Genomic DNA, 27515 nt, shown 5'->3' on the forward strand with positions numbered 1-27515 from the left:
GTCCAGCAACTGTCCCTGCAGTACCACCCAGAACAACTCCAAGTCCTGAAAATGCCCCCACATCATAGCCAACATTTTCTTAATATCCTTAATCTCTTCCTTCACTTCATTATATTGGTCTATGATATATGTTTTGAGAGCTTTGATTAGTTGTTTGGGGTTCTGTTCCTCTTCCTGGTTTTTAGTTTATTCTTTGGATAGGTCCATGTTTTCCTGATTGTTGGTATAGTTTTTAGTTTTTGATGCTGTCTGTTCATCCTTTTATCTGGATGGGTTTATTCAGTTGTTTGGCTTTTCCGTCTAGTCTCAAGGTTTACTTAGGTGTTGTTTTTGTGTTGTGTTAAGTCTTCTCTTTGGCATTTTGTTCTTCTTATTCTATTTCCTTGTTGTTGTCTAAATTCTCTTTGTCGCAGTCTCTCCAGGTCAACGTCCAGACGCCTACTGCTCTGTTCTTCCCAAAACTACTCACTCAGGCAGGATTCTGTCCCCACTCAAATGGTGTTTTGCAGGATACATGATGAGGGTGCACTCCCTCGAATGCCATCTTGCCCCGCCTCCTTCCCTTGAGTTTTTACTTTGTTTTGTTTCCTGTTTTTTAATTGCTGCTGGCTGTGGTCTGCTGGGCTCCCTCCCGCTGCCCATGCATGTCCAGCTGTGCTCTCTCTTGTCAGTCTAGTACCACTCCTCGGACTCTCCACTCCACCCAGGTCCCTGCACATGACCCTGCAGGCAGCGAGTTCTCAGAAATGTTCCACCAAACAAAACTGAAACCGTCAGCAAGGTGCTGGTAGAGCCCCTCACCCCACTTAGGAGTGGGGACTTTGGGCATGGCCCAGGCACTGGTTGAGCCTCAGAACAGCCTGGGGGCCTGAAGAGCCACCCAAGCTGGGCCTCTGAGCCCCTGCGAGGAGGGTGCAGTGCCCGGGACAGGGCTCCTGCCCCCACATCTCGCACCCCCACCCCATCTTCATACCCTGGAAGGATCTAGACCCCGAGCCCAGGTTCCCAATGGGGGTGGAAGTGCAGGCAGCACACAGGGGAACTGCCCAGGTGCAATCCCACAGGAAGGAGGTGTAGAGCCTGGGGTCCAGCAGGCACCACCCCCACCTGTCCTCAGGCTTTAGGGCTCCATGTCCCTGTCCACCCATGGGAGTAGAGCTTGGCCATTGTGCCCCCCAGGAAACCATGCCTCCTCCCTCCCTCCCTTGCTCCCACCAGGCATCCACCATGCCCCTGCTGGCTGCCTCTGCTTCCAGGCAGCCTTGGGACCCCTGAGGCTGGCAGTGCCCCCTCCTCCAGTGCCTGTGATGCTCGTGCTGGGTGGGGTGGGGTCCTCAAGCAGCGATGGGGTGGAGAGACATGGTCAGGACACATGGCCCTGGGGGATGTCAGGTTGCCCTGTCCAGGGTGGCCTGCCTGGCACTGAGGCTGGGGGTCCTGCAGGGCCTCCTGGGCCACAGACACACATTTCCGGGCAGGGGGGCCGGGCAGGGCCTGGGGCTGGGCCTCCTGGCTGGCACAGTGGAGTGCCCAGGGGCACGTGGCAGCGCTCCTGCCTCCAATCAGAATGTCTCGAGAGGGAATCAAGCAAACCCAAGGCCAGGGGCAGCGGTGGGCACCAGGTCACAGTTAACTGAGAGTTCTTATAATGACCAAACAAGTACATATATACAGAAATGCATATTTATATATATTTAAGCACCTAAGTGTATCACAAATGTACTGACAAAAGGATGGGTAGCACATTTTACCAACTATAATAATACATACAATACCCTTCACTGGGAATTCCCAATAACCTACTGATTCGCAGAATCCTTGCTTCTTTCCTGGCTCTGGAGTCTGTAGGCAACCCCAGCTTCAGATCCTAGGCGAGCACCCCCCCAAGGATTGTTAGAAAGAAAGCTGTACCTGTAAGAGAACAAAAGCTCACCCGATTGTGGAGAAAAGAATTTTATCAATGATCTTGCAAGAACGGGCACACAACCTGGATGAAATGGCTGGTGCTCCAAACAACAAGAAGCGCTGACATTTATACCCTAAACCTAACAGGCAGGTCCCTCTGCTGGTCGATTGCGTTCTTCAGGGGATACAGCCTATCCAAAGGGTCTCACTAACTTAAGGGGTTCCTGCTCTCAGTTGCCACCCCTGTTCCTTATATTTTGGGGGTTTGGTGCCTCTTTCAACTCTGGCAGCACTTTTGAATCTGGCGCTGCCCACACTTGGTGCCGCGTTCACTTTGGTGCCACTTTCAAAATTTGGTGCCACAGCCGGCAGATCCCCTGTCCCTCCCTCCTGCCTGCAGAGCCGGCTTCAGGTTTCCCTTCAGGCGAAAGCTGAACTTGACCCTTTCCTCACACTGACAACGCCTGGGCTGGACTTGCTCGTAGTCACAGAACTGCAATCTTTCCAAACTCCCACCCTTTAAACCCACCCATTGCATAGTATTAAGTAACCAAGGTACCCAAAATCTCATAATACGTTTTTAAGTTCATTCCACTTTATTAGCTTTTCTCCATCACTCCCTGACCTCTAGACAAGGAAAAAAGCAATAAAGCAAGGTCTCAGAGGAGCCTGTTGGGATTCCCAGCTTCCAACATGATGCCCGGAATACGGCACTGGGAAGAGACGGGCAGGGAGGCACTTCCAGCACGCAGACGCGGGAGCGCCGTCACCCCAGAGCAGAGGCCGCAGGGAGAGGCAGGGACCACCGGGGGGGTGAGCGGGGGGCACGTCCACCTGGTCTCTGATGTGCTGCCTTGGACTGTACGGCTGCGCTTCCTCGTGTAACAGCAGTTGTCTGTACCTGTCCATGGAATTCCTGGGCATTGAGCTGAGCTTCCCGGGTGGGTGTGGGGCCACTCAGCCTTCCCTGGAGGCCGGTAGTTTCCATCCTCTGTCCCCTACACCCAGGTGGCCACCTGAGCAGGTGCAGATGCAGTGCTGGGTGGGCGGTGCTACAGCTGCTCCTGTTCCTGCCCGAGGCCGGCTGGGGGTCCCTGGGTGCTCCAGCCCAGGGGGTATCGACTCCTGAGTTCAAGTTTTGACTGAAGAGATACAGTGAGGAAGACACCAGTGTATGTCCACAGGGCAGAGTGGAGGTGGCCGCATGGCCAGCAAGGGTCCTGGTGGGAGGGGACATTCAGGGGTGTCAGGCCCCGCAGGTCAGCTGTCCACATGAGGACACTCCCAGTCCTGCCCCAGGTGTGCTCTATAGGCACTGCAGGCCGGCAGGTCCCCGAGGGCATTTGTGTCCACTTTCCTCCATCTGGGCCAGCTGGAGCAGGTGCTGCCGGGGGAGGGGTGGGATCAGGCTGGGGGCTTCCCTGCTGGGCCTTCGCTGCAGGGCGGGGCCGCTGCTTTGAGAGCCGGGGCCCTGGAGGGAGGGTCAGTGTCACTGCTCTGGAAGGAGCAGCTGAGCCCAGGAGAAGCCCTGCTCGGGCCAGCCTGAGCCCTGCGGTCTGGGGGAGCTGAGCGTGGAGCCGGCACCTCTCGCCGTGGGTGGAGGACGAGGGCCTCGCTTCAGAGGCAGGGGCCAGAGCAGCTCAGCACGTGCCAGGGTGCCCACCCGGTTCAAGGGAGGCCCTCAGGTCGAGGACACAGGCTGCAGACAGATGACCCTCCCCCAGGGTGCCAGCAATGAGGGGGGAGCAGAGCTGACCAACAGGGGCCACCGGCCAGGGCCGCTGCGGGCGCCTGCTGCTGGGCTCTGAGCGTGGGGGAGAGCAGGGCCACGGGCGCCCCAGCCTGCAGGACGGTGGTCTTCACGGAGCACCTCTGGTTTTCCTGCAGCACCTCTGAGCTCCTCTAACACGCTCTTACACTGAACAGAGGGCTGAGGCCCTTACACCGAGCGTCCAGCTCTGCCCTAAGTGGACGAGGGCTCAGGGGGCGGCGCCCCTGCTCCATCATCTGCAGAGGCCCCGGGGCGCCCGTCCCGGGCAGGAGGAAGCCCTCCCAGGTGCTGGGGACCTCCCCACTGGACCACCGGCCTCCTGGCCTGGGGCCCCCAGGCCGTGTCCTCAGGGTAGGTCTGCCCCTGCCAGGCCTGGTGACAAGTCCTCACTCTCAGGATAGGCGGAAGCCGGGACTTCCCTGAAGGACACAGGATGTGACTGCGCAAGGCGGCCCCTGGCACACCCTCCCGGGTCCACCCGCGTTCCTGGGGTCACCACTGGGTGTTCCTGCACTTAGGAGCTCCAGGGCCTTGTGGAGAGGCCTTGCCTCTGCCTGGGAAGTCCCCGAGCCCTGGAACTGCCAGAGCGGATGAGGAATCAGTGGACAGCAATGCCCGGGAGGGCGCCGGGCTGAACCCACAGTTGCCGTGGCCAAGGTCCTCCGTGCAGGGCCACGGTCACTTACGTGTCCTGCAGGGTCAGGCCAGCCGGGGCGAGTGCTGGTCACTGCTCTGCCCACACATGCTGAGCCGCTCAAGCAGGTCAGCTGGGGGCTTCCCCGGGGGCCCTCCGTGGGGGGTGGAGGCAGGCTCTGACTGCGGGGTGCTCTCCTGGGCCCCTGGGGAAGGGGTTTGGGTGTCCGGGTCGTCCTCGTCCTCTGCTGGCTCCTCCTGCTCCCCGTTGCTGGGCGTCGGTCCCCACCTGCGCACGGGGAGGATGGAGGCTCGACCAGCTGGTGTGGGCGGGGGGCCCTGGGCACCCCGAGCTCCATTTCCGCTCCCAGCACGTCCCCCACTGCCCACCTCCAGCTTGCTGAGCCCAGCTGAGCCCCTCGGCCCTGCCCCTGTAGGGCCCTCCTCCGGGCGTCCTTCCTCTCTCCTGAGGGGACGTCAGGCCTTGCCTTTGGGGCACACGCTCTCGATGGCCTTAGGGTCCCCATGGGGGCACACCCTGCACAAGGCCCGGCTACTCACGCGTCCTTCCGGGCTGACCCAGGCAGGAGGCTGGGCTGGGCCATGCTCCGTCCACAGCTGCTGAGCCGCTCACGAGGGAGAAGAGGGGGGCTCTCCATGGGCCATCCTTGGGGGACAGTGGCCAGTGCTCCCAATGTGCCACACTCTGGGGCAGACACCCCAAGGTCCTGGGTGGCCTGGGCCCCTACTGTCCTCTCCTGGGTGCCTGCTTCAGGGCTGCACGGGAACCTGCATGCCAGGGGAGGGTCCACAGTGAGCAGCCAGCTCCACCACCTCACCAGCCCACCCTGCCTGGAACTGGGCCCCCTGTCACCCAGGAGTGGGGTGAGGCCACGGCAGGGGATTTCTCCAGGCCCAGGCCCCCCACCCACCTCGGGAGTGCCCATCGACTCTGTCCACTGTGGCTCATGGGGTACTGGCTGACCCCTCTCTCGGGCCAGGGACCCTGCGTTAAGGGTCGTGGCTATGGTGCTGGGAGGATGGACGATGTGGCGAGTGACCAGGAGCTGGCCCCAGGGACCTGCCCTGCTCTCAGGACCTCGGGTCATCTGGTCACTTACGTGGTCATCATGGGTGGGGCTGGAACAGCGCTGGGCAGGGCAGCGTCCAGTGAGCAGCTGCTGAGCATCTCCATCCCTGGAGGAGGGCGGCGCTCCTGGGGGTGGCCCTGGGGGGCAGCACGGCCGGCTTCCAGGGCCTTCCTGCCCCCCTCTGGGGGGTGTCCAGGCTCTCTGACGTCCTCACCCTCTGCCGTCCCCACCTGTGTCCCGGGGCCAGGTTCAGCTTCCTGCCTGTGATACAAGGGTGTCCTGAGCCCCAAGGACTGGGGTCCACGGGACAAGGTGGACCCGTGCCCCGCGCCTGGCTAAGGGAAGCTAGGGGCCCTGCCAGGCTGGCGCGTGGTCAGCAGCTCCATCCACCCGCGCAGGCCGCAGGGGACCCCGCAGGATGCAGCGCCTCTGTGACTTGGACGGTCTGGCGGGTCGGGCAGAGCCTGAAGGCCGAGCCCACACTGTCCCCCAAAAAGACATGTCAGACCAAAAAGTAGTTCGAGGACCAGCTAGAACGACTGGAAAACGATCTCGGGTTTACAACACGGGGAAGCAGGACACCACCCAGGAGAGAGGGACAAAGGAGAGGAATCACGACGGCAAAGCTGGGAGCTGAAACCAGCGGTGGGCGCTGCCAGCACCCTCCCCACACCAAGACACTTCAAAATTCTCAGGCGCCTGTGACTACAGATAAAGGGACCTCCAGGGATCCACACCCCAGGAAGGGGGAGAGAGACACAGCCTAAGGCTACTCGGCTTCCGACCATCGAGCATCTGAGATGCTACGTCCTGATTGGATGCTAGACATCAGCAAAAAAGGATGAGCCATAACAATAAAATGGAAGACATGGGCCAGGAAAAGGAATATGTCAAAGCTCAAAAGAGATGCAGGATAGAAGAAAACTAATTCTTGAGATGCACACAAATTTCAAAAATCAATTTAATGAGTTGAAAGACAGTATAGCTAAAGAGATCAATGACATCAAGAAGATATTGAGTGAGCACAAAGAAATTGAAATCCTGAAGAGGAGAGTAACAGAGCTCATGGGAATGAAAGACACAATAGGGGAGATCAGACACACATCAGAGGCATCCAACAGCTGACTCGAGTTGACAGAAGAAAGAGTAAGTGATACCGAAGACAGAATGGCTGAAAGTGAAGAGAATTGAGACAGAAAAGAATGAAAAAAATGGAGCAGGGGCTCAGGGATTTGAAAGACAACATGAAACGCAACAATATATGTGTCATGGGAGTTCCAGAAGGAGACGAGAAGGGAAAGGGGGTAGAAAGAGAAGTTGAGGAAATAATAGCTAAAAATTTCACAACTCTCACTAAAGAAATGAACTTACACGTCCAAAAAGCGTACCATAAACCCATCAGGATAAATCTGAAAAGACCTACTCCAAGATACATACTAGTCAGGATGGCAAATGTGAAAGATAAAAAGACAATTCTGAGAACAGTAAAACAGAAGCCAACAATCACATACAAAGGACACCCAATAAGACTTACTATGGATTTCTCATCAGAAACCAAGGAGATGAGAAGAGAGTCTATGTTACAATTAACATATTGAAAGAGAACACCTACCAGCTGAGGATTCTTTATCCAGCAAAACTGTGCTTCAAATATGAAGGTGTGTTTAAAATATTCACAAACAGAATTAAGAGAGTTAGAAATAAACAATCTACCTTTGCAGATTGAAGCCTTCGAGTCTGAAAGAAAAAAGCAGGAGAGAGAGGTTTATAGGAGAGTATATAAGAAAGAATAGCAGAAAGGATAACCAAAAGAGTAAAAAGACAATAATATGATATGACATAAGAAAACCAAACAATAAAATGCTGGAAGTAAATAATGCATATTTAACGCATAATGTGTAATAATTAATCTATTGAATGTGAATTGAAAAAACTCACCAATCAAAAGAGGTAGACTGACAGAATGGATTAAAAAACATGAGCCATCTATATGCTGCTTACAAGAGACTTACCTTAGACCCAGGCATACAAACCAGCTGAAACTGAAAGGTTAGAAAAAGATATTCCATGCAAACAGTAACCAAAGAAGAACAGAGGTAGCTATATTAATATCAGACAATACAAACTTTAAAGGCACAAAAGGTATGAGATAAAGAAGGCCTTCCTAAATTAATAAAAGGGACAATCCACCAGGAAGATATAACGGTCGTAAATATCGATGCACCTAACCAGGGTGCCTCGAAATACATGAGACACACTCTGGAAAAACTGAAGGGAGAAACAGATGTCTCTACAGTTAATAGTTGAAGACTTCAACATCCCACTCCCATCATTAGATCGAGCAACTAGACAGAAGATCACAAAAGAAACAGAGAACTTGAGCAATATGATAAACAAGTTAGACCTAAGAGACATATACAGGACACTGCATCCAATCTGAGCGGGTTGTACATTCTTCTCAAGTGCCCATGGATCTTTCTCCAGGATAGACCACATATTACAGCACAATGCAGTTCTCAACAAATATAAAAAGATTGAAATTATACAAAGCACCTTCTCAGATATTAATGGAAAGAAACTGGAAAACAATAATACATTGGAAAGAGGTGAATTTGTAGATGAGTGGAGGCTAAACAATACTCTCCTAAATAATCAGTAGGTCAAAGAAGAAATTGCAAGTAAAATCAGTAAATACATTGCAACAAATGAAAAGGAGAACACAACCTGTCAAGACTTATAGGATACTGCGAAGGCAGTCTTGAGAGGAAAATTTATAACCCTACATGCCAATATTTTTAAAAATATAGAGGTAAACTCAAAGATTTAACTGAACCACAGAAACCAGAAAAAGAAGAGCAAACCAATCCCAAAGTAAGAAGAGGGAGAGAAAGAATGAAGATTAGAGTGCAAATAAATGAACTTGCAAACAAAAGAAACAATACAGAAAATTAACAAGAGCAAAAGCTGGTTCTTGAAAAAGATCAGTAAAATGGACAAACCCCTAGCCAGAATAACAAAGAAAAAAAGAGAGAAGATGCAAATAAATACAGCCAGAAATGAAAGGGGCAAGTTAGTACTGACACGACAGTAATAGTAATGATGAGAGGATATTATGAGAAACTGTATGCCAACAAACTAAACAACCTAGATGAAATGAACAAATTCCTACAAATGCACAAATGGCCTACACTGAAACCACAAGAATTATAGGAACATAACAAACCAATCACATTTAAAGAGATTGAATCCATCCTCAAAAATCTCCCAACAACAAAAAGTGCAGGACCAGATGGTTTCACAGGTGAATTCTACCAAGCATTTCAAAAAGAATTAGCAACAATCCTGTTTAAACTCTTCCAAAAAAACTGAAGAGGAGGGAAAACTACCCAATATATTTTATGAAGCCAACATCAGGCTAACACCAAAGCCACATAAAAAAAGACTACAAAGAAAAGAAAATTACAGACTATTCTTCCTAATGAACATAGATGCAAAAATTTTCAACAAAGTACTTGCAAATTGAATCCAAAAGCATATCAAAAGACTTAAACATCATGGCCAAGTGGGTTTTATTCCTAGTATGTAAGGCTGGTTCAACATAACAAAATCAATCAATGCACATTAACAAATTGAAGGAAAAAACACACAATCATCTCAATTGATGCAGAAAAGGCATTCAACAAAATCTGGCATCCTTTCTTGATAAAAACACTTCAAAAGAAAAGAATAGAAGGAAAATTCCTCAATATGATAAAAGGCATATATGAAAAACCCACAGCCAACAGCATACTCGATGGAGAAAGGTTGAAAGCCTTCCCTCTAAGATCAGAAACAAGCAAGGTTGCCAATTGTCACCAAAGTTATTGAATATCGTACTAGAAATTCTAGCTACAGCAATAAGACAAGAAAACAAAATTAAAGATATCCAAAAAGGAAAAGAGGAATTAACACTTTCACTATTTGTGAATAACATGATCCTGTATTTAGAAAATTCTAAAGTATCCACGATAAAGCTACTTGAGCTAATAAATGAGTTTAACAAAGGGGCAGGATACAAGACTGACATGCAAAAATCAGTAATGTTGTTGTACACTACTATTGAACCATCTGAGGAGGAAATCAGGGGGGAGAATCCATTTACAATAGCAACGAAAAAGGTTTAAATGCCTAGGAATCAATTTAATCCAAGAAGTACAGGGCCTATATGAAGAAAACTACCAAACAATGCTAAAAGAAATCAATGAAGACCTAAACAAATGGAAAGACATTCCATGTTCATGGATTCAAAGACTAAATATCATGAAGGTGTCAATCCTACCTAAACTGATTTATAGATTCAATATTGTGACGGCTTGCTCGGTCGGTAGAGGTGGGGTCTGGCTGCAGACGAGGGGTTGGTCCAGCTCTGGACGAGGGGTCGGTCCCGCTTGGGACGAGGGGTCGGTCCCACTTGGGACGAGGGATCGGTCTCACAAGGGGTTGCGCGGTTCGGCTGACGGGGTCGCCCGGCGAAGCCGGCGATGAAGGGGTCGCCCGGAGAAGCAGGCGACGAAGGGGTCGCCCGGAGAAGCAGGCGACGAACTGGGGACAAGGGAGGCCAGGCCCTTGTCGGGGGCTCTCAGGACTGGAGGGCGCACGGCAGAAGAACTACCGCGGGGACAAGGTAAACACGCAAGTCCCCTTTACTGAGGGAGAGGCAACAGTTTTATAGGGGCTGGGGAAGGCTGATTGGTCGAAGCCACGCCCTGTTCTGATTGGTTGCCGGCGAAAGGTCAGTGGGCGGTACTGGACGGGGGAGGGGTGGTGGTTAGGGATTGGCTGTCGCTGTTGCTGGGGGAAGGGGCAGGGTTTAGGGATTGGTGGCTGCTGTTGCTGGGGTGGAGGGCAGACTTGAGTTTCCCGCCCACGCCTGGCTGTTGCTGCTGTCGGGGGAAGGGAAAAGGGCGGGCTGGATTTTTCTGCCCTGCGCCTTCGCAGGGAGAAGGAAGAAGGGTGCCGCCCCACAAGGCATCGGGTGGCGCCATCTGGGAGGAGGGGCGGCCGCGGAAGCATGGCTGCCGAGAAGGGGAGACCCGAGGGCACTCTGCGCCCATGCCGAGCTTCCTTCAGGGGTGGCGGTGGGCCCGACCAACCACCCTATTATGGGGGCAGCGGCTTGGCCTGCCACGGCTGCTCCCCCGCCAGGCCAGCAAACCACACTTCAGCCGAGGGGTGACCGCATTTCCCCCTTCTTTTCAAATAAGGACCAGGATGGCAGCAGCAACAAGTAGCCGAGGCCCAAGAGGCAGTAAGCAATGAGGGAAGCGGGGCTGAAGAGGGAGGTGAGTATGACGGGGATATAAATGTACAATTTAGGGGGCGGTATCTTGCCGTTGCAAGCAAGGTGGCCAATGTCCAATTCTCATTTATCTTGGTGGCTATAAGGTCCATGTACTGTTAAAAGTCCAGATGATAGCGCGTTACAGGTGGTTGATCTCTTCTTGGTGGCGAAGAGTGGCAGAGGCAGACTGTGTGATGGTCTGGAGGATCGCGGCGGTGAGGACAAGTTGCATCAGGGCACCAGCGATGGTGGTGGCGGCAGCGTCGGGAGTGGTGGAGACGTAGGCGAGGACAACAAGAAGGCCAAAGTCTTCACGGGCGCGAGAGAGGCCGATGTTAATGGGGCGGGCCGACATGGGGCGGCCCAATCTGCAACGCAGTGGGGGTTCAGGCAAAAAAAAGGAGGGGGGCAGGGGACGAGAAAGGACACTTTGGATGGCTGAGAAGAGGAGTGAGGTCGAGACAGGAGGAAGCTCCGCAGAAGTATGGGGAGCTGTTAAAAGCAGAAACGTTATTGGATGCTAGAAAGCAGGCCGTGGGCCGGGGAAAGCAGGTTGCGGGCCGTTTCGCGGGGCTGGAGCTGCTTGAGAGCGATGGCGGCATGGGGGGCCGTGGTTACAATCTTCTGGGGTGTTAGTGGCTTAGACAGATGGCGGAAAATATTATCAAGAAAGCAAAGGTTATGAGGAAGAAATAGAGTATTAAAGGCTGTGGGGGAAGTGAGAAGATCATTTAGAGGATAGGGTTGAGAATGGTATGTTTAAGACAGAAGCTTTGTGGTTTGTAGGAGACTGCTTTATAAACGAAGGAGAATGAGGGCAGTAAATATAGTAACGATAGATAGGAAGATGACAGTGAGGAGGAGTCTTTGTTTAAGGTTCCAATCGTCCGGCGCAACAGTGGCTAGGCTGATAGCGAGGGGTGTTGCTAAATAGACAATGGCTGCAAAGACAAAATCATCTTCTGTTTCCTCAAAAATAACTTTTCTTTAAATACTTAGTAGCATGCAATATTAGAAACCGTTTCCTAAAAGCAAGTTGGTAGGGGAGCTTGGTTGCTGTTAATCTTTCCTGTTATAAAATTACCTTTTATTATTATTATCATCAATTCAGTTTTATATATATATATTTAAGAATGACCTTTTGGAATTAGCCATTTAATACCTTAATGTAAGCTATTGAAGATAAATTTTATCTTTACAGAACACATTCCCTTACATAAAGTTATCACAATACCTTTTACACTTGCCGCATGCAAATTAAATTTCAAGAGTTTATGAAAAATTAGCCATCTTACTTTAGGACAAAATACGTCTTTTTGCAAAACTTATTTCATTTCCGTTAGCATTTTTACAAACTTTTAACCTTTTTAATATTCATATAAGTTTTACATTCTTTATATTATCCTGTGAAGAAAAATAAGTTATTCATTTTAATCTAGGCAAGAACAACTCTTTATGAAGACGTACAGTTAATTTTGTTAATTAAGACTTACAATTTTTTTTTTAAATTGTAGATATCTTATTAACATTTAAACTTATGTATTAATATAATAAACTTAAGTATTAATATAAGCGCTTATTTAATTTTTGGCCATTTGAATAGAGCTCTTTTAAAGATTTCTAGTAATTTATATTTACCATCCGGAGGTATCACAATATACGTTGACATTGAACGAACAGACAGACAAACACAGAACAATTACAACACATTAACAGAAATATATAATTTATTTACAGTTGACTCATAATTCTTACTTTCTTGGTATAGCTGCTTTTAAATCTTTTTTTATATAGCATATCATAGATTATACCCTTCAAGATTTCTTGTGGACTTCATGTTGCCTGTAATAAGCCAGGAGGGAATCTTTTACCTTCCTGCTCCACAGCAAAAGTGACCCTATCTATAAGGCGAGTATAGGTGTCCGGGTCCCAAAGCTGACACGTGGTAAGCCACGGATTAAAGGGGAGAAGAAGGTCCCAATATACTTGAAGCTGTTTGAAAGAGATCTTACACCGGTGAGTGTCTAGGAGACCGGTGAGGGCCCGAACTTGTGGGGCTTGCTTAGCAGATAGGATGTTACCCATTGCTAATGGCCTTTTGGAGCTGATAAGAAAAGGGGCCCTTACCTTGAGAGCGCGGCGATGGGAGCCGAGGTGCACGGTGAGACGAGGGGTCGGAGCCGGTGGGGCTCCGACGGTGGTCGTGGGCCAAGAGAAGGCCCCGACGAGGGGAGGGCGGGACGACGAGCAGTGGAGCAAGGCAAAGGGGAGTAAGCACGGAGGGGAGGAGGCAGAGGTGAAGGCAGGGGTGGAGGTGCTCAGGCACGTGCTCCTGAGAGTTTTATTGGCGCCTCTTAATCATAGCGGGTCGGTATAAGCCCCCGACATGGAAGGAGAAAGCCATCCAGTGATTCTCCCAGACCGCCGTGGATCATATGAGGTCACCAAGGTTCAGGAGCAGCAATGCAGAGCGAAAAGATAGGGGTGAGAAGAGAGGAGGGTGTAGGGCTGTGGTAGGGTTACTTCAGACGTGCAAGCGCGTGCTCCCGAGAAATCCAAGGCTCCTCTTAATCATAGCGGGTCGGTATAAGCCCCCGACATGGAAGGAGAAAGCCATCCAGCGATTCTCCCAGACCGCCGTGGATCATATGAGGTAGCCAAGGCTCAGGTAGCAGCAATGTTGCACGAGAGAAGTCCCAAGGTGAGAAGAGAGGAGGGGGTAGGGCTGCCAGGTAATGGAGTGAGGCTGTGGTGGGGTTGCCTTGCCCCACGTTGGGCGCCAGCTGCGACGGCTTGCTCGGTCGGTAGAGGTGGGGTCTGGCTGCGGACGAGGGGTTGGTCCAGCTCTGGACGAGGGGTCGGTCCCGCTTGGGACGAGGGGTCGGTCCCACTTGGGACGAGGGATCGGTCTCACAAGGGGTTGCGCGGTTTGGCTGACGGGGTCGCCCGGCGAAGCCGGCGATGAAGGGGTCGCCCAGAGAAGCAGGCGACGAAGGGGTCGCCCGGAGAAGCAGGCGACGAAGGGGTCGCCCGGAGAAGCAGGCGACGAACTGGGGACAAGGGAGGCCAGGCCCTTGTCGGGGGCTCTCAGGACTGGAGGGCGCACGGCAGAAGAACTACCGCGGGGACAAGGTAAACACGCAAGTCCCCTTTACTGAGGGAGAGGCAACAGTTTTATAGGGGCTGGGGAAGGCTGATTGGTCGAAGCCACGCCCTGTTCTGATTGGTTGCCGGCGAAAGGTCAGTGGGCGGTACTGGACGGGGGAGGGGTGGTGGTTAGGGATTGGCTGTCGCTGTTGCTGGGGGAAGGGGCAGGGTTTAGGGATTGGTGGCTGCTGTTGCTGGGGTGGAGGGCAGACTTGAGTTTCCCGCCCACGCCTGGCTGTTGCTGCTGTCGGGGGAAGGGAAAAGGGCGGGCTGGATTTTTCTGCCCTGCGCCTTCGCAGGGAGAAGGAAGAAGGGTGCCGCCCCACAAGGCATCGGGTGGCGCCATCTGGGAGGAGGGGCGGCCGCGGAAGCATGGCTGCCGAGAAGGGGAGACCCGAGGGCACTATGCGCCCATGCCGAGCTTCCTTCAGGGGTGGCGGTGGGCCCGACCAACCACCCTATTATGGGGGCAGCGGCTTGGCCTGCCACGGCTGCTCCCCCGCCAGGCCAGCAAACCACACTTCAGCCGAGGGGTGACCGCAAATATAATACCAATCAAAATTCGAATAGCTGACTTCACAGAAATAGAGAAGACAATTAAGGAATTCATTTGGAAGGGAAAGTGTACCAAAAGAGCCAAAAGCCTTCCAAAAAAGAACAGCGACATGGGAGGAATTTCACTGCTTGCCCTTGAAACATATTAGAAAGCTACAGTGGTCAAAACAGCACGGTACTGGCATCACTTGCCCTTGAAACATATTAGAAAGCTACAGTGGTCAAAACAGCATGGTACTGGCATCAAGACAGACACATCGATCAGTGGAGCAGTAAAAGAGTCCAGAATAAACCCTCACCTCTATGGTAAACTGGTTTTTCACACCTACCAAGCCCATGTTAACAGGACCAGTCTGTTCAACAAATGGTGCTGGGAGAAGTGGATATCTGCAGCCAAAAGAATGAAAGAGGACCCCTATCACACTCCCTATAGGAGAACCAACTCAGCATGGATCAAATACTTAAAAATAAAAGCCAGGGCCATAAAACTACTAGAAGAAAATGTACGGAAACATCGTAAAGACCTTAATGTCTCCTCAGACACCCAAATGATCTGCAACAAAAAAAAAATAGATAAATAGACCTCCTCAAATATAAGCCCTATTCCCTGTATGCCATCGGCGTGAGTCCATCCACGTGTGTTTTAATTTCATGGACTGAGCTCTGGCAACCCCCAGCCCACCCTCCCGCCAAGCTCCAGGCTGCCGCAGCGGCCTCCAGGCCTTCAGCACGTGGCGGGTGTGGGAGTTCACATGTACCTGAGCAATGGCTAAGACAAAGGTTCCAGGGGGCTCCCCCATTCTCGGCAGCAAGAGGCCAGGTCACTCACTTGTCCTGGAGAGCGCCAGGCCCCAGGTGTCCCTCCTGGGGGCTGGGGGCAGAGCCCGGATCGAGGAGCTGGCCCCACCCGTCGCGGGGTGAGGCCTGTTGCTCTGGGGCAGCCACATGCTGTGTCGTCGTCCCTGCTCCCCCTCCAAGCTGGGGCTCCAGCCTGCAGCACAAAGGACGAACCTAGGCTAAGGGCAGCCGCTTCCCCAGTGCCCGCCCCAGCGCCACCTCCCAGCAGCCTGCCGGGCTCTCGGCTCGTCACCTCTGCAGAGTCTGACCTTGCCAGGACAGAGGCCCCAGGCCAGGGGGCAGGGCTCGATGAGGATGGAGGCCCTCGGATGTCCCTGGGCACGTGGGGTCCCGCACCAACCCCAGGGTCTTGCTTTCCCCCGACCCAGTCCCGCTCAGCATGGCGGGAAGCCCCCTCCCCATCCCACTCCATTTCAGCTCAGGGTCAAGAGCCGATTCCACCTTGAGGCTGTGCCCAGGGCCACACTGGCAGGACAGGTCCTTCCCTGGGTAGGGTCCCCTGCTGGGGAGGGGGCAGGACGTGAGGCTGGGACACGCTGGGGTGAGGAGGACAAGGAGCAGGGCCTCCTGGGGACCCCGCTCAGGAACACGGGGCCCAGGCACTTACCAGGACTTTTGGGGCGCCCCCGGCTCAGCACTGGGCAGGGCAGGGCAGGGTCTTTGGGCGCCGAGCAGCTGAGCAGGGCCCTGCACAGGCTCAGGTGCTGGCCGTGCGCCGGGCATCTCCTCCAGCCCGTCTGCATCTCGGTCCTTGGCTCCTGCTCCAGCCCCCGTAGGGCGCCCCACGTCAGCCTCAACCCCTGGCCTGAGCCAGAAGAGGACGAGCAGCTCAGCACCCATGCCGGCCAGATCCCTCCCTGTGTCCAACCCCCTCCCTGTGTCCAGCCCTCCCCGTGACCAGCCCCCTCCCCGTGTCCAGCCTCTCCCCGTTTCCAGCCAGCCCTGTCCCAACAACCTGGGGTCCCCCGGCCTCCCCTGCCCCCTACTTTCCACCCAGCCGTGCCTGGACTGTCCTGTGGGCTCCAGGGCCTCCAGCCACGGGCCCAGCTCCTCCCGAGGCCCGAAGCGCAGGCCTGGGCCCCTGCCCTCCCCCCAGGGGCCAGCTGCAGTCTGGGTCCCGTGGCTGCACCTGCTCTGGGTGCTCTCCGCCCTGGGTGGGGCTCTACATCTTGGGAGCTCAGGGCTGCCTCTAAAGGCGGCTCCTCCCATCCTGCTCCATCCAGAGCGAGCAGCGGTTCCTGGCCCTGGGCTCCCCTCTGCACCCTTCTACCCCCGACCTGCTCCTGGCCCTCTGCGCACACCTGCTGTGCCTGTGGCCCGGCTCCTCTTGGGTCCTGCAGAAGGAAGGCGCCCTGAGAGCCTGCCCGGCCGCGCCACACCCCTGCGCCTGTTCCTCTGGACTCTTGGACTGAAGGCGCTGCCTAGGGCGTTCCGGGGACGTGGGTTAAATCACGGCGGCCCAGGACCCGGCATCCACGGCACAGGGACTGGACGATCATCATGGCCCTACCCCAGGGGACGTGCCCTGAGGCAGGTGAGACCCACGTCCTCAGGACACCCAGGGCGCACCTTGTGAGAGTGGGGCTGGCCGGGTCGCTGTCCTCGGGGAAAGCAGCTTCACTGCTCTTGGGGTGCTCGCCCAGGCCCTTGTGAGGCAGTCCCTTCGTCTCGGGGACAGGTGCAGCCTCCACCCCCTTCCCTGGGACCCTGTCTTCAGGCTCGTCTTCCTGCCTGCAGCAAGAGGGCAGGTCACCTCCCAGTGATGACTGCCCTCTGTCACCAAGCGCACCCGCGGGCCAGCCCCTGGCCCCCGCTCTGTCCAGGTGTTGCGTCATCTTGGCCCCCACCCTCCTGCCGTCGCCAGGCCTGGCCACTGTCTATGGGGCCAGCACTGCCCCTCCCTGGCTTGGCTGCCCTCCAGGGACCCTCAGGCCATCTGCCGCCAGCCCTCATGGGCCCCAGGGGCACCCTCCCCGTCCCCGCAGTCCCTGCAGCCGTGCCCTGGAGGGATGGGAGCCAAGGCCACTGTGACGGTCATGTGTGGGCTCCGGGTCCAGCCAGCACCACCTGCCCCCTGCCCCCTGCCCCCAAACACGACCCCCAGGGCCCAGACCTGGCACGCACCTGCCGCGGCTGTCCTGACAGCGGTACATCAGCAGGTACGGGAGCCCGGACCTGTGGGCAGGACGTCAGCCTGGCACCCCCGCCCGCCCCACCGCCCCTTCACCTTCCAGGGTCCCCCAGCCTCCCGGGAGGGCCCCGCCCCCTGCCCAGGGGTCCTGCAGCCGTACCTGTGTGTGAACTGCTGCGGGAAAGACCCCACCTAGGAAGAGAGGGGCGGGGCAGTGAGGACACGGCCTTCAGGCCACTCGCCCACCTGCCACCTGCCCTGCACGTGGCCCCTGCACCTTCTGCCTCCTTCAGGGGCTCCCCTGCCAGGCAGTACCGGGCCTGACCTCTGACCTTTTCCCTGGACCTGGGCGCTGACTTCTGTCCTCTCCCCTGGGCCTGGCCCTGACTGTGACCTGCCCTGACCCTTGGTGCCTGCCGTCCCCTCCCACAGCTGTCCTCTCCCACTGCCCGGGGTCGCGAGGTGGGGGCACTCACATGGTCCACCCGCTGGTCGTCGAAGTGATACCACTGCTCCTGGCCGGGGGGCTGGACGAGGGCCGTGTAGTGGCCCCCGCTGTAGTCCCCCTGGTGGCTGCACATGGCATAGAGATGGTAGCGCTTCCGCTCCTGTGGGGAGACGGGGTGCGGGGGCTCGTGGGTGCCTCCACGTTCCAGGACAACGGGGGCCCTGCGGGCTGTGGCCATGGTGGGCATCAGCCAGCACCACCGTCCTGCCCCTGCCAGCGTCACGACAGTAGGAGGAGGATGGACACAAGCGAGCCCCAGCGGTGCCACCCCCGGCTCCTGCGCTCAGGCCCGGCGGCCGCCTGTGTCCCCCCAAGGCCCAGCGTCCAGGGCTCCAGGCGCCTGGCAGATGTCCCTGGAGTCCCCGTCCATGGTGTCCACCTGCCGATGGCCACGTGGGTGCCTGGCTCTGGATCGGCCTGGGGGGCAGTTCCCAGCTGAGTCCACTGCAGGAGCACAAAGTCCCCCTCACGCCCCGCCTGGGCTGGGATCTGGGATCGAGTTCCAGGGGTGAGGGGAGGACAGGGGGCTCTGTGGGGACACAGGCCACCTGCGGAGGGGTCCTGCCAGGCCCCTGGCCACCTCTAATACCACTTTAGCTGTGGGGTCTCCAGGAGCCAGGACTGTGCCTACCCCCCGAGGCCCCACCTGTCCTGGGGGCCTGCACCCCCCTGTAACCCCCATCCTGTGGGGCCTGCGCCCCCCGCCCCCTCTCTCTGGGCCTGCGCTGGCTCGCCCTGGTCGGCAGCTGTTCACTGAAGGAAAGGCGGTGGAGGGCGCACTGCCTGAAACACTGTCCTTGTGGCCAAAGAAGGTGTGTCCTGGGCTCCCCCCTCTAGCGCTGACACTCACTGGGGCTGGGGTGACTGTGGCTCCCCTAGAACCTGAAGAGTGGGGCGCAGCAGGCGCCCAGGGCGTGGTTTGCAGTTCCAGCACTTGGGAGACGTTGGCGGTTGCCTGGGCTTTGTGGAACTTTCCCTTTTTGAAGGTGAACTCGCTGACTTGCAGCACCAGGATCTTGGGGAGCCGCAGGAAGCGCTGCTCCTAGAGCGGGCGAGGCGGGTCAGGGGGGCACCCCACGGGCCAGGGCCCAGGCCAGCGGCTCAGGACCCTCCTCCGTCCACCCGCCTGGCCGCCTGCCCTGTCCGGGCCAACGAAGAGGCTGGGGGTCGGGGTTCTGCCCCTGCGATGGACCCTCTGGCCGCCCTCCAGCTGGGACCAAGGCCAACGCCACCACCAGGAGCACGTTCACCCGAGGACCGAGAAGCACCGCCTTCGGGGCAGACCAGCCAGCCCCAGGGAGGCAGAGGTGCTCTGCAAGAGCAGTAAATAGTCCAGGTGGAGCAGAGCAGGGAGAGAGCAGCCAGGACGAGCCCGAGCAGAGAATGGAAGTGAGCGCCGGTTACAGAAAAGAAACAGCCTCCAACACTGAGGATAAAGAGAAGAACAAGACCCACGGCAAGTATTTGTACAAAGAAGGGATAAAATGGGGGCATAGGGTTACCTTTGGGTGGGGCTTTGTGGGCTTGAGGGGGGCTAGGGATGGAAGGATGGGTAATATTGCCCAAGAAATTGGGGGGAGGGTGGGGCACCATACGAACTTAGGAGATTGTCAGGTATTTGGCTGAGAGTATGATGCTGAGAAAACTTTTTCAAAAATATAATAAGGAAGGTTACCTGTTTAAGATGCTTAAAGGGGATAATGTGACGCAGGACAGCCTCCTGGAGTATATGTGAATGCTCATTTTGTCATAGTGGGTTAGATCATTGGATAGAGAACCATACAATGAGAGTGAAGGTATACCCACATCCTGGGGAGGACTGATGCCCTCAAATAGAGGGAAGTGTATCTCTCAAGATAAATGGTGGCTCCCAGGGCATTAGGGCAGTTGAGCAAGTCAAGCCCTCAACACTGTTGCAAGTATCTCTGAACATGGCCCTTCAAGCAATGAAGATTGACTGTCCTTGTGGGCCCTAAGGGGAGGGGGAAAGAGGTATTGAATAGACGGAACGAATGTAACTGTGTGGGCAATAGAAGCATTCCATAAGATTATGCAAGGATGGATATAAGACATGTAAAATTACACCAAAAATATATAGGGGCTGATAGGCTAAAATGTAAATCATAATGTAAAACACAAGATACCTAAAAATTTAGAAAATTGTATAGTCTAAAATATAAATCACAATGTAAACACAAATGTTACCTTGTTTGAAAGCTATTGTCTCAATATCTGTACATCAGTTTCATACATATGGTATGAATATGTTGAAAGTTTATTGCTGTGGAAGGGAAAAGGTTTTATGTTGGATATGTGGGAGTACTGTATATTGTATATATGAATTACTGTGATCTAAAACTCTTGCGAAGATAAGCTTAATAATTAGAAAAAAGAAAGAAAAAGATAGGATGTAGAATTTTTCCAAATTAATATGTATTCTATATCTAACCTTTAAGCTCATTGCTAGATTCCATTTTACTATTAAGGGAACCTGGCAATGTACTGGGCTTCACTTTTCAGGAAGTTTTAGATCACAGAGAGGTTCAACAATGGCAGCGGAGGAACACTGGTGTGGGATGTTATTGACAGGGGACACATGGTTAGCAGGGAGTCCTACAGGGCATATATTCAGGGTACATAAAAATGTTTGGATATTTTCATAGTGGTTACAATTAAAAACAACAACTGAGGGAGTACTGAGTTCCTAGCCAGGGGAGCTCTATCACTGTCCCTAAAGGAAGAGCAACAATCTCCCAAGTGCAATGGCAAAGACCAAAAAAGAAGGAAGGTCCAACAATGAGCCCTTGATACTAATGACTATGCTTGTGAGCCTGTGCACCTGAAATAAGAACAAGGCCTAGAGCTGCAGTGTGCCTCAGAACTCCTTCCTGAAAGCCTCCATGTTGCTGAAATGTGACCAGTCTCGAAACCAAACTCAGCATGTAAATGCATTGCCTTCCCCCCAGCGTGGACATGATTCCCAGGGATGAGCCTCCCTGGCGCCGAAGGATTACTACCAAGTACCAGTTGATGTTGTAACTAGAAAAGTACTTTGAATAAAAGGGTCAACTCGGACCAGCAGAATGTCTCAATCTACATATAATACCAGGAGTTAAAAATGCCTTTTGACCTGAATCAAGAGGGAAATGGAAAGGACAAATGAGTTTATATGGCTATGAGTTTCCAAAAAGAGCCAGGAAGTTATCAGAGGGGTTGCCCTTATGCACAACTCAGCAGAGTCCCAGAGACAGATAAAGTAGATACAACCCCGGGTATTGGTTTTTCTGAGGGCTACAGAGACCCACAGGTTCTATGGTCATGGCAGATGGAGTTCAGTGCCATGTCAGTTGGCCCTACTTTGGAGTTTGTGCTTCTGTGTGATGGAGCTGGACTCAGATGTGAACTTTGCTCACAAGCCTCTCCTGTTACATTTACCGGAACTGTCATTGGTGCTGGAGTTTAATATATACCCAGGGGACCTGAATCTCTGGACTGACCATGTCATAGCCAGGCCCTGAGCCTCAACAGACTTCAGCTCCTACACTCTGGTTTATTGGACTTACCCCACTCAGCTAACATGGAGTTGAAGAAGGTCAACCACCACACCAGGGAGCCAAGAGTGCCTACAACTGAAAGCAGGAGGATTGCATCCAGCATCCATGTGGAATCTAAGCCCCTCTTGTTGCAGATGTGGAGTGGACACAACTATTCTAAGGTCCACAGGATGGAGGAATAGAGTATGGATTAGAGTGGACTTATTGATATTCTATTCATGAACTATTGTGATTATTAATCAAAGAAAATGTGGGTTTGGTGTGGAGAAAGTGGCCATGGTGGCTGCTGGGGGTAGGGAATGGGAGGAAGAGATGAGATGTGGAGGCGTTTTCGGGACTTGGAGTTGTCCTGGGTGATGCTGTAGGGACAGTTACCGGACACTGTATGTCCTCCCATGGCCCACTGGGTGGAACGTGGTAGAGTGTGGACTATGATGTGGACCATTGACCATGAGGTGCAGCAGTGCTCAGAGATGTATTTACCAAATGCAATGAATGTCTCATGATGATGGAGGAGATTGTTGTTATGGGGGGAGGAGTGGGGTGAGGCGGGTGAGGGGTATATGGGGACCTCGTGTTTTTTTTTAATGTAATATTAAAAAAATAAATAAAGACAAAAAAAAAAAAGACCCACGGGCGAGGGACCCTGGCCAGGGCTGTGGCCGTCAGCTCCCCAGCTATTGTGGAGGAACAGGTGCCTCAGACCAGGACTTGGGGCAGCATGGCACAAAGCCACAGGCCAGGGCACTGGACAGGCCACAGCCAGGAGCAGAGCCCTTCTCGGACCAAAGAGGCCAAGGCAGGAGCGAGACGTGTGGGAGTCGGCAGGGCGAGGAGAGAGCCCCTCAGCGAGGTGGCCCCAGGGGCCCCCGTGTCGGGGACAAGAGCGAGGCTGGAGTCCAAGGCAGGGGAGATGCCCTTTGTGCCGAGGGCAGGGGCAGGGGAAGGTGGACAGGCCATGGGCACAAGGGGACAGGCGGGCACACCCTGCCCCGCCCTCCCAGCTCAGGGACCCTGAGGCCACTCGACCCCTGGCTCCTCTCAGGCCCCCCGAGGGTCTGGTCCAGCTCAGGGGCTACCCCAGGGCCGGGGAGGAGCAGCCGGGCCCCAGGCCCTACCTCGGAGGCTGGGGTCTTGGCATCACAGTGCTCACAGAAGAACAGGTTGTCGTCCTCGTCGAAATGCTGGATGTGGGGGACGCTCAGGGCACCTGTGTCCTGCAGGAGACCAAGGAGAGAGGCTGGGGTTCCGGAGGGCTGTGCTGTACCCCTTCCCCACCCCGTGCCCCCGCCCCCTTTACCATAGGACAGATGGGGCCGACAGCCAAGGAAAGGACACTGGGCGGGGGGGCAAGCCTCCTTCCGGCATCTCCCCCCTCCCTGCCATAGCTGCCCGTCCAGGCTGCCTCTGGGCACAGCCACGGGCACCTCCCCAGACCGCTGCCCCCAGCCTGGACCGACCACCCCGTCAGCACCCTATAGCAGCCAAGCGAGGATATTCCTCGAGCTTTTTATTTCATGAAGGTCAAGTCTGCAGCGAAGTTGAAGGACGGTGCAGTGGGCACCCTGCAGCTTCCCCGGGTCTCCCCGGATCACCCCCACCCTCGCCCCCACCCCAATGCCCAGCGTGTCCACACACGTCCTTGGTGACCAAGAAGAAACCGAGGGGACACTTGGAGGTCAGCCCGGACACTGCTCCCAAAGCCTTGCCCCCTGGAGCTGGCACCCATTCCCTGCTAGGATGCAGCATCTACAAGGACCCCCGTGCTGACCCGGTCCCCGACCTGCTGTCCCTCCCGGCTCAGATGCCCTGTCCTGGACGGAGGCGGCACTGCGCTTGTAGAGGAAGGAGCGGGGACCTCAACTCACGATGCTCAGATCTTAGAGCTCTGTGATGCTCCAAGTGCCCAAGGGCTGTCCATTTCCCACGGCCGCCAGGGCCCTCCCACGCCCCATTTCCTTGCTTTTGGACACAGGAAGCTCCAGGTCCCTTGTCCCTTCCCTGCCCCAGACCCGGAATCGGCCGTCCCTTTAGGGGCTCGCGCTGTGTGAGGGGCCGCGGGCAGAGCAGCCCTGCGGTTCCCGCCACCCCTGCAGGCGCTGCCGGGGCTCAGGTGGACGTCAGGGTCTCGATGGACGCAGGAGGCCCTGCTGGCCGTGCCCCCGCCTCTGTGCTCTGCAGCCCTCCAGGGCTCCTGCCCCCACAGGCCCCTCGAGGCTTCCGCTGATGGGCACAAGGTTTGCCCTAAAAGGCCCTTTAGGCTGCAAGGCCCAGCCCCCACCCCACCCCATGAAACCCGCTGTCCATGGGCACCCACCGCCTCCAAAGCACTGCGGGGCGCTCCCCTAGCACAGCTGCTCTCTATCCCCATGTACCAAGCCACCTGGGGAGGGCCCCCACCTGCCTGCCACCCATTGCTCCTGAGTGCCCAAGGTAGGGGCACGATTGGGCATCTCTGCCCAGCGCAGCCCCCAGCACAGACGGGGCTTGGACTGGTGGTGACAAGAGGGACCACTCCCTGGGCCTCCCCCCGCAGGCCACCTGGAAAGGGCCCGGTACCTGGTTGCGTCCAGCCGGCTCTCGGGGCAGTTCTTGGGGTGCCTGCCCGTCCCTGTCCAGGCCACAGAACCAGGAGAGGGAGGCCAGGGGGAGCAGCAGCGTCCTGCCCCCGGGCGGGATGTGGTCCTCACTGCCACACCTGTCGCACTTGACCACCTTCTCCACTACACTCTGAAACAGCTGACAGGAGGCGGTCACTCCCCAGTCCCCAGGCCCGGGCACGTTCCCAGGTGGGCCCCGGGCAGCACCACCGGTGTGGACAGTCCCAGCCCTCCACCTGGGTCAACGCTGCTCGGCACCCTGCGAGCCCCTCGATCCACGGGGTGCACTGCCCACCCTCCAGGAGACGCCAAGGCCTCTGGACTTCAGCCACAGGGGCACCCCCACCCAGGACCGAGGCCCCGATCCTGCCCCTTTGGGGCCCTGGTTGACCCAGGCCCCGTGGCCCCCTACCTCCTGCAGGTCACCCCGGCCCAGCTTGTCCAGCAGCAGCAGGAACACCTCGCCCACGTCCTGCTGGCCGTCTGCAGGGCACGGGGGGCGGGGGCCAGCTCAGCTGGCGGAGCCCCCTCTGCCCCCGGCCCTCGGTCCTGCCTCCCCCACTCCAGATCAGGCAGGACACCGTGACGCGGCCCCTCCAGCAGCCTCCCTGCTCCAGCCCTCCTCCGGGTCCCTGGCCTGCCTAGCGTCCCTGACTCCTCCCCGCAGCATCCCCCTGCTCTGACTGTCCTGGGACCCCCACCCCCAGAGCCGCAGCCATGGACACTGCCCCTGCTCCATGGGGTCCATGCTGACTGCATGCCCTCCCGCTCTGGTGACCCCTCTGCCCAGGACCCGCCCCGGCCTCCTGGGCCCTTGCAGGAGCACCAGGTCCACTCACAGCCCAGGCCCAGGCAGGCGGTCAGGGCCCGCGTCTCCACGGGGCAGCACCGCGCCTCCAGGCCCCTGAAGATCTGCTTCATCGCCTGCTGCAGTTGCAAGGACCGGAGCGCCTCCAGCCCCCCGAAGATCTGCTCCAGCTCCTGCTGCTGCCGCCAGGACCTGGGCGCGTCCTGGACCCTGCGGCCACAGGGCAGACTGGCTTCCACCTCACACAGGACCAGAGCTCCCCCCCCAGTCCCTCCCGGGGCCGCCGGGCGCTCACCTGTCCCGGAATTCCGGGGTCACGAAGAGGCACTGCAGCAGGGCGTTGAGGTAGCAGGTCAGCCCATGATTGACGAGACCCACAAAGGGGGGGCGTCCCCGGAATGGGCCTGGGGGAGGTAGAGCTTCTGAAAGGCTGGGCGGTGCTCAGGAGGGAAAGCCCCACCCCCGGGGCACCCCCACCCCTCTTTCTGCACCAGACCTGGGCTGAGCCCACAGACCCCTGAGGGGCCCCAGGGGCTGGGCCTCCGTCCCTGCCTCCTGTCCCTCTGCACACCTGCGCCAGACCCCACCCTCCCCAGGTCTCTCAGAGGGCGCCCCCCACCCCGTACCTGCCCAGGTGGGCACCTGCTTCCCCTGCAGCCATCTCGGGGTGCACACTGCTCCCCTGCCCCAGCCCAGGACTGGGAGGGGCTCTCCTCAAGCAGGGGTGGCCAATTCCTCCCCCAAAGCTCAGAGAGACACGGTCCCTTCCAGGTGACCGGGTGCCTCAAGGGAGCTCTGAGCTCGGGTCTTCCTGGCCCCACGTGCCCCCAGGCCAGGTGGAGGGTGGGCCTGCCCCCCTCCCCGCGTTCTCACCCAGGCAGGAAGCAGGCTCAGCTCAGGGGCTACGGGACCCTGGGCGGGGTGCAGGTGGGGGCGGGGTGCCGACCCCGTCCTGCGCCCCACCCCCTCCGCCCCCCCTCCCCCCCCCCTTCCTCACCGCCTGGGGGTGCAGCTCCCGGCAGAAGGAGCTCGAACTCATCCACGGGGGGCCCGACGTGCAGCCAGAGGGCAGAGGGGTCTAGCGCCCAGCGCAGAGTCTCCTCTAGGTCACGTCTGCTGACTTTCCACCAGCCCCGGGACCGGCGGGCAGCGTCCGGGGGGCGAGCACCGGCGCCCCCGTCCTGGGACCCGCGCAGGCGCTCCATCGCGGCAGCCCCGCGGCGTGGACCTCGCGGGGAGGGAAGCGAGCGAAGGGGCCTAGGCCCACCCGACCTGGGCGCCACGCCCCGCAGACGGGAGGGAAACTGAGGCTCAGACGGCGGGAACGGCTCTCCACGGGCGCGCGGGGCTGGGGGCTCCAGGCGAGCGTCCCCCTGCGCCCGGGTCCCCGCGGACCGACACCCGGCTCTGGGGCCCCGCAGCCCCGGCCCCTCGGAGCCTCCGGCAGCGCCTGGGGTGGGGGCGGGGCGCCGGCGGCTCCGCCCCGCGGGGGGGCGAGGTCGGGGTTGGCGGGGGAGGGGCGGCCCTGTGCGCTCCACTTTCACTTTTGATTCTCTGCTGGGGAACTTTCCAGAGAACTCCCGCCCGCGGCGTCGTGTGCAAGGACGGGGTGGGGTGGGGGCGGCCGGGAGGAAGGGGCTGCTCAAGACCCCCTGCTGGGGTGGCCAGACGCCCCCCCAAGCCCCTGGCCTGAAAAGGGAAACCTGAGTTTTGATCCCTGGAAGTGCCCTGGCCCTGAGCAGAGCCCCCGCAGCCCTCACTGCCCCCTGCCCGCCCGCATCTCCCTCCCGCTCCCCGGGCAGCGCTGACCTGCTCAGGACGGGGCTGCCTGGCCACCCCTGCCGCGGCCGCTGCTTTCTGCCCTGCACGCCCCCCTCCCTGCCCCCCCGGGCCTCCTGTCCCCCTCCCAGCTCAGGAGCCGGTTCACCTGCCGGAGGGCTGCCCGATTTCACCGGATGAACCCAACCACACCCAATTATATTAGAGACCCCCACCACACCCCGCTCTCCAGCACCCGGGGCCTGCCCCCCCCCAGGGCGCCCCATGCTGGCTCCACTCCGGGCGCCTGAGGAAGTCACCAGGTTAAGACCAGAACAATCCAAAAACCTTCCTGGGTGAAGAGGCAGCGAAAAGCCCTGATCTTAGGGCTCCAGAGCGCCCAACCCCGCCACGTCCTGGGGAGGCCATGACCGGGGACGCCCAATGCCCGGCATCGGAGCAGCCCAGTGGCGCGCTGGACCCCAGCCTGGCACCCCAAAGGCTGCGCCCATAGTGGGGTCCGCGTCACCCTGACCCAGACCCATTTTACAAGGGGGGAGACAGAAGCTCCGGGCCCCAGGCCATTGCCAGGTCAGCAGCAGTGGGAGGGGGAGGGAATCAAGGACCCTGCTGGGGACCCCCGCAGAGCCTGAGGGGGCTGGAGGGAGCCGGACGGGACCGCAGCTCCACCACGCGGGCTCTCGGCCTCAGCTTGCCCACGGGGCAGGGGAGAGAGGGCCAAGGTGGGGTGTGGGGCCAGGAAGCACCAGGACGGCAGAGGAAGGCAGGGGTGTGGGGTGTACCTAATCTCCAGGTCCTCTGAGCGGGGCGGCGCCCCATATCAACAGAGCAGGGCTGAGTGGGGGCTAGGCCTCA

The 27515-nt window shown here is 56.9% G+C and overlaps 1 protein-coding gene across 14 annotated transcripts; it reads right to left on the reverse strand.

Annotated features, from left to right (window-relative positions):
* Nucleotides 1-1937: 1937 nt before the first annotated feature.
* Nucleotides 1938-26359, reverse strand: LOC101412723 (uncharacterized). 14 transcript variants are annotated; one of them, XM_058299754.2, is made up of 19 exons: nt 25879-26357; nt 25177-25285; nt 24913-25091; nt 24486-24556; nt 24033-24212; nt 22592-22690; nt 18770-18961; nt 17888-18019; nt 17572-17603; nt 17405-17455; nt 16850-17011; nt 16582-16701; nt 15888-16085; nt 15252-15413; nt 7114-7137; nt 5431-5661; nt 4871-5098; nt 4363-4598; nt 1938-3289 (listed from the first exon to the last, which is right to left on the reverse strand). In XM_058299754.2, the coding sequence occupies exons 1-18, from the start codon at nt 26084-26086 to the stop codon at nt 4376-4378; spliced, it is 2601 nt and encodes an 866-aa protein (XP_058155737.1). In that variant the 5' UTR covers nt 26087-26357; the 3' UTR covers nt 1938-3289; nt 4363-4375. The 14 variants fall into 14 exon arrangements, with proteins under 14 accessions (XP_058155737.1, XP_058155736.1, XP_058155739.1 ...); XM_058299753.2 differs by having other exon boundaries at nt 1938-3376; XM_058299756.2 differs by having other exon boundaries at nt 1938-4598; nt 16582-16614.
* Nucleotides 26360-27515: the final 1156 nt, after the last annotated feature.

This window comes from Dasypus novemcinctus, chromosome 7, assembly GCF_030445035.2.
Source record: "Dasypus novemcinctus isolate mDasNov1 chromosome 7, mDasNov1.1.hap2, whole genome shotgun sequence".
Lineage (NCBI taxonomy): Eukaryota > Metazoa > Chordata > Mammalia > Cingulata > Dasypodidae > Dasypus > Dasypus novemcinctus.